This window comes from Adiantum capillus-veneris, chromosome 28 (genome assembly GCF_014529385.1).
Source record: "Adiantum capillus-veneris isolate H3 chromosome 28, ASM1452938v2, whole genome shotgun sequence".
Classification (NCBI taxonomy): domain Eukaryota; kingdom Viridiplantae; phylum Streptophyta; class Polypodiopsida; order Polypodiales; family Pteridaceae; genus Adiantum; species Adiantum capillus-veneris.
The window spans coordinates 35,227,359-35,234,445 of NC_140958.1; the positions used below are offsets into that span (position 1 = coordinate 35,227,359).

General features: G+C 44.5%; 1 protein-coding gene across 1 annotated transcript in view; it reads right to left on the minus strand.

Annotated features, from left to right (window-relative positions):
• Positions 1–406: 406 nt before the first annotated feature.
• Positions 407–7,087, minus strand: part of LOC147420276 (uncharacterized) — a 7,660-nt gene continuing 979 nt past the window's right edge. The window contains exons 2-4 of the mRNA XM_086504501.1: positions 916–1,861; positions 690–833; positions 407–597 (exon numbers count right to left, since the gene is read on the minus strand). Coding sequence (XP_086360627.1) covers positions 818–833; positions 916–1,861 — 962 coding nt within the window. The 3' untranslated portion in view covers positions 407–597; positions 690–817. The remainder of the gene's footprint in view (positions 598–689; positions 834–915; positions 1,862–7,087) is intronic.

The window sequence follows — 7,087 nt, forward strand, 5'->3', positions numbered from 1 at the left end:
GCTCAAATAGACGCACAAAAACAAAGAAAAAGTTCAAGTCAAAAAATCTCGGAGGCGGTAATGCTAGAGTCAATGCTCGCGGTAATGGTCCTTCAGCAAAGCGCGCGGTCATCGGCCCGGCTATTTTCCGTGCTTATTTCTGCGGCCGTTACCGCAAGCATTACCGGGAGAATTACCGCAAAAATCATTACCGCACACATGAGTATTTTTTTACAAAAGCAGATGACCATTTGGATGGTCCTTGGTAGGACCCATCCAAATGGTCATTTGCGTTTTTTTTTCCCTATACATTTAACAAATAAAACAACAACAATTTTATTGCACAAAAACTTTGGGCCAAAATCAAATGTTTAATTATATTGGAGAAACTGTTCATTACAAAATTGCCGAAAAAGGCGATGCATGGCGGCTATACAACTGTGGCCAAAAGAAGACTTTGGGCCAAAATCAAGTGTTTAATTACATTGGATATTACAAAATTGCCCAAATAGGCGATGCATGGGGGCTATACAACTGTGGCCAAAAGAAGACGGGCCCAAAAACACTCGGAGGATTGAGCTACTCAGATCCTGGGACCTCTCGAGGGACTCCCTGACTCTGGAAAAGAAAAAAAACAACAAAACCTTTAATTAATACAAATGGATACATAATTTTTCATACACTCATTTTTTTAAAAAGTTCACACTTACAGGCTGTAGTGTACGACATGCATTTTCAAATTCGTCGCGATTGATTTTGTTATTTTCATACAGCCAGCACTATGTCTGATATTCGGAGTGGCTCTCTCTGTATCTCTGGATCTCTCGGCTTGGGCGGGTCATAGTAATATTTTTCTATATATCAATTAAAAAATATCACAAACCTAACCTTATTACCACAAATTAAATCAATTCAAATGAAAATACGTGCACTCACAAATTTATCTTTCTGTGCTGCTTTTCCGTCCGAGCCGTAACGCGTGGGCGTTTGCTGCGCCCTTGCCTCCACCCGCCGAGTATGCGCCCTAGCACTTGCCGCTCTCTCGTCCTCCAGTTCGCCCTGGGCTTTCTCCCACTCCTTGTCGTGAACATTTCCAGGGCGATAGTTGTGACCCTCAGATTCAAATGTTCGCTTTGCCGCCCTCCGTACACTAGACTTATTTTTTTCAAGAAATTCTTGACATACTCCTCGAGCCACTGCCTAGAGAACCCTTCCACTTTCGGATTAGGGAATCGCATGAGCAATGTCGTGTGAATGTACGTCAAGTCGGCTAGGTCCTGATCTTTGAAAGATTTAAAGCAATATTGGTATGTCGAGTGGATCAGCTGGTTAAGGTGCCCTCGAAATGTCCTCCCCAAAGAGGAACCTAGATCCACCTCCCCCCCTTGATGTATATAATAGTAGTAGCCACGAGCGTCCAGGGTGGGCGCATCGCGGTCGTCATCCTCATGTGGAGCTCCCAGGGGTGAGCGAGGAGGTCGGGGTGTAAGAGGAGGTGACTTTGTAGCACTGCCCTCTCCACCACCAAAGCAGCACGAGCCACTACCTTGACGAAAGCGTGAGCCACTACTACGGGAAGAGCGTTGGCCCGAGCCCAAACTGGTGGGTTGTGTAGGCGACAGATAACTCGACGATGCGGGCGTGGATCGTTGTGTATGCAAGGTGGAGGGAGGTGCGGGTGGCGGGAAAGTCAAGGATAAGGTGGAGAGAGGCGTTGTGGGAGGCACACTCTGCACGTAGGGAGTGTCGGCGCCCGGTGTCGCAAGCGGTGAGAGCCCATAGGCAACCAACTGTGCGGATGTGTACCGCCCTAGAAGACTCTGCTGTGAGGATAGCCACTCTACCTGGGCGCGGTATGCTCTCTCGAGTTCGGGGTCATGTACTGCATCTCGGAACCATCAAAAGCCGAAGGACGATTGTGGCTGGTGGGAGGAAGACTGAGAGTAGTAAGCGGAAAAAGCGTCCTCGTAAGAGAGGCCGTCGGCGAGAAAGTCCTCTATGGTTCGATAGCCGGGCGTGGAAGAGGATGCCATATCCTACAATTTCACAAAAAAAAAGGGACCCTAATTAACATTGGATTCTAGTCAAAGTGAGATTCTTTATTGCATAGGATTCCTCCTTGCATAGAATTCCTCCCTGCATAGGATTCCTTTTATCTCCTATTTAAGAAATGGTTTGTGTGCTTTTTTTTTTTTGCATCCATTTAGAGTGTGTGTGTGTGTGCTTTTAATTAATCTATTGTGTGTGTGCATTAGTGTGTAGCAAAGAAATTAATTTAGTGTGTGTGTGTTGGCCCTTAATCTACGGTTGGGCTTCTCGGTGACCATTGGGGTCTCAATCAACATCATCGCACACCCACATGGAGGTATGTTTTGGTATGCTTGTAAGACATGCACACTAATGCTTGCATTAGTGTGTGTTTGGGCAAGCATTAGTGTGAAAACACACTAATGCATGTCCAAGCACACTTTAATGCAAGCGTTAGTGTGTGCTTGTAATGCATACACACGCTAATGCTTGCATTAGTGTGTGCTTATGCATAAATTAGTGTGTGAAAACACACTAATGCATGCACACACACACACTAATGCGAGCATTAGTGTGTGCATGTAGCGCATGCACACTAATGCTCGCATTAGTGTGTGTGTGTGCATGCATTAGTGTGTTTTCACACACTAATTAGTGCACAAGCACACACTAATGCTTGCATTAGTGTGTGCAATTTTTTCACACAGCAGTGTGTGCTTGTGCATGCATTAGTGTGTAGACGCACTAATTTGTGCACAAGCACACACTAATGCAAGCATTAGTGTGTGCTAGAGAGGTATGCACACACTAACTCTGGCATTAGTGTGTGCTTGGGTCCAAATTATTGTGTGGAAACACACTAATGCATGCACACACTAATGCTTGCATTAGTGTGTTAACACACTAATGCATGCACAAGCACACACTAATGCAAGCATTAGTGTGTGCTTGTAACACATGCACACACTAATGCTTGCATTAGTGTGTGCAATTTTTTCACACACCAATGCTCACAATAGTGTGTGCTTGTGAATGCGTTAGTGTGTAGAAACACTAATTTGTGCACAAGCACACACTAATGCAAGCATTAGTGTGTGCTAGAGAGGTATGCACACACTAACGCTTGCAGTAGTGTGTGCTGGGGCACACTAAGGCACACTAATGCTTGCATTAGTGTGTGAAATTTTTTCACACACCAATGCTCACAATAGTGTGTGCTTGTGCATGCGTTAGTGTGTAGACACACTAATTTGTGCACAAGCACACACTAATGCAAGCATTAGTGTGTGCTAGAGAGGTATGCACACACTAACGCTTGCATTAGTGTGTGCTTGGGCACAAATTAGTGTGTGGAAACACACTAATGCATGCACACACTAATGCTTGCATTAGTGTGTGTGTGTGTATAATGCATGCACACACTAATGCTTGCATTAGTGTGTGATTGTGCACAAAATAGTGTGTGTGTGTGTGTGTACGTGTGTGTACAATGTGTGTGTGCATGTTAGTGCATGTGTGTGCATGCATTGTGTGTGTGTGTGTGTGCAATGTGTATGCATTGTGTGTGTGTGTGTGTGTGTGTAGAAGAACGAGAAGAAAGAGAGAGAGTTCGGGCACTTACAGTCGTGACCTCGATTGCTTGGATATGGTGAGGATGGAGATGAAGAGAGTAATAGAGCTTGGAGATGGAGAGGGAGAAGGAGAGAGAGCTTGGAGATGGAGAGGGAAACAGTCCCGCGCAGAGAAGGAGCTCGCTTTTGAATTTTTGGAATTCTATTTCGCGGGGGCACGTAGGTGCCCCCTTTATATAAAAAATTTTGCTGTAAATTTTACCGCGTGAATTACCGCGTCTTTTTCCGTGCGTATTACCGCGTATATTACCGCGAAAAGCTGTGATTAAGGTTACGCCGACTGGATGACCTCTTGTACCCACCTCTTTACCTTACATTCCCCTCTATCTTTAATGAGTGTCAGTCATGTCTGTACAAACATTCTTGATTCTTCTTTTTCTTATTTAGTGTGTGGTCGTATGTGCAAGTCGATTGGGATGACGTGGATCCGCCGGTTGGTGCGGAACGAACTCGATGGTTGAGCGAGCGACTACCATGTCCATGTACGCGATGTAAGCGTGTGATTGCACGGCTTCGGCGTATATGCTTGGCTCATGTGGAGGACTATGGACTATGGGACGATCTGAGAAAACGCGCTCGAATGAAAACTAGCGATTCGAGGATTTTGGCCAGTGGTTGTTGTGAACTACAACATTTCACCATGGGAGTCAACCAAGAAGGGGAACATTTTTCTCTCTCTTCTAGTCCTAGGAAAACACAAGGTGAAGAACATAGATGTATATTTAGCACCTTTGATTGAAGAGCTTCAAGAGCTATGGAACGGCATAGATGTTTTTGATGTATCAAGACCACTTCGTGATCGGCGCACAATGATCAAGTGCATTCTCATGTGGACCATGCATGATTACCCCGGGCTTGGAGAGATTTCTGGTAAGCTTATACTTTGTGATGCTCTTTAATGTCTTTGCATTGGTCACTTATATGTGGTTATGTCTTTTGCTTTTGTAGGACTATCGACATCTGGACATAGTGCATGCCCAACTTGTGGACCCTCACTCGTAACAGAGAGACCCGCTCTACTTGGTAAGGTGATCTACCCCAATAACCATCGCTTCTTGCCACCCACACATTGATCTTATGCTCCACCGTGCAATGGGATGGAGCCACTCCATTGGACCATGGCCGATTGGGCCAAACATTGGAACGAGCATCACAACACATTGCCTCCTCCCAATGATCCACCTGGGGGTATGTCTAGGTACTCTAGTTTCTTATCACTACCCTATTGGGCTTCATTGAAAATCCAACACCTATTGGATCCAATGCATGTGTTCAAAAATGTTGGGCAAGCTATATGGGATCACATAGTAGACAAGAAAGATTCTTTGGGGGCTAGAGAGGACATGAGGGCCATAAGGAGGCTCCCTCCTTCGGCCACACCTCGCATGGGGCCTCGGGGGAAGATGGTTCTTCCAAATGCACCTTAAATTCTATCAAGCGTGGATCAAGAGCGGATGAAACAAGTCATTGCATCCATCCGTACTCGAACACGTTATATGCGTTCGCTCAAGGGTGCCTTCACTAAAACTAAGAAAGGAGGATCCATATGTGTGTATGTGAGTGAGTGTGTGTGTATGTGGTTTAGGCTTCTGGATACTAATAAGTCTTTTTGTTTGTGCAATAGTTTGTGCTTCCAATTAGCATTAATGGATTTGCGGACACGAAGGTAAAGGCTGCAATATTCAAGGTGGGAGAAGTTATCAGGTATAGAACATTTGATCCTTCCTCCTAAAGTTTACTTTGAAGACTAACTTTACTATGAAGATTATGAAGGGTTTTTTGGTTACAGGTTTGTGAGTTCCAAAGAAATCGAGGTTTCAGCCATTCCAACAGCTCGAATTCTAGCGATTGAAGCAACTTGTGCTATTGAGGATGCATTCCCACGTTCTATCCTTGTTAGCCAAGTTCACCTATTGCTCCATCTTGTTGAGGAGATAGCCATTTGTGGTGTGGTTCACTCCAGGTGGAATTTCTTTCTTGAGAGGTTACTAAAGACCTTGAAAGACTTTCTAAGGCTACGATCACAACCATAGGTATTCATCGATCTTAAGCCTTAAACCTTATTAGGATTGGATTTTATTCACAACGCTTTCTTTTGGTTACTTTAATCACTAATGGTTTCATGTGTTCAGGCAAGCATGGCAGAGGGTTGGATTTTACAAGAGGCTTTTGTGTATGTCTCTCAATATCTTTTCACAATAGACCCATCAGTGCCTCGTTTAAAGACGGAGGAAGAGGATAAAAAAAAACACGCAAACATTCCAAGTGGGAATTGTTCTCTCTTGATTTTGGATAGGGAATTTCAAGCCATAGTCAACAACCATTGTCTACTCAATGCTCCCATCATGGGCAAATGGGTGGATATGTATGTGGAGGTGCGTACAACGAGAGAAAGGGAGAGGGAAGCATGGAACAGGTCGCATGGCGGTAGGCGAACACCTCCCATTCCTAAAGAGCTTGCCAAATACCCTGATCTAATTCCAGCTGGGTGGATACACAATGCCATGACCAAGGCCAAGGCACATGGAGAACAAATAAGCCCTAAAGAATGGGAGTACGCGCGAGGATGTCTACCAAGGGTAATATACTCAATGTGTTTAGTGTGTGTGTGCGAGTGTGTGTGTGTGTGTGTGTATGTGTGTCATCCCTCTCTCTCTCTCTCTCTCTCTCTCTCTCTCTCTCATCTATCCTGATTGGTTTTTGCAGGCCTTCACATTCAACTCTATGTGGTCCGAAGGACGTCATTTTCGAACACGATAGATAGATGAGCGTCAAACCACTCACAATAATGGAGTTATGGGCAACTTTGACACGACAACACAAGAGGTGAGGGAATGTGGAACAATAGAGAGGATAATCAAAGTGGATTTCAGAACATTTCACAAATATCTCTTTGATTGCCGATGGTTTGCGGGTGAGGTTAAGAGACATGAGAATGGGCTCTATATGGTAGACTCCGGGCAATTTCATCACGGGAAGACCAACAACTTGGTGCAACCTAGTAGTTGTGAGCAGGTAAAGTCCATGTGCAACTCACTAAAACATTATATGATACATATAAAACTACATTCATGTTGTTGTTTGCTCTGTGACCTACAGGTGTTTTATGTGTCTTGTATGTATCGAAGACGACTTTGGTATGTTATTCCAATCACACCACGGAGCAGATCTATCTTTACAGATACGAACATAGAGACTTTGGCAGATCCCACCATACCATCTCAAGAAGACGCCAACCACGATGATGCAGTTGAGGTCGAGGAGAACCAACCACTCCCAATAAGCAACCATAGTGAGGAGGAGGACGAGGATGGAGAGGATAATGATGATTCAATAGGAGAAGCTGTAGAGGATGAATCAATAGATTTATTTGTTGATTTAGCTACCATGGGGTTGGACATGCATGTAAGCACTTGTAGAGATCTCTTGGAGGATGAAAATTAATAAAT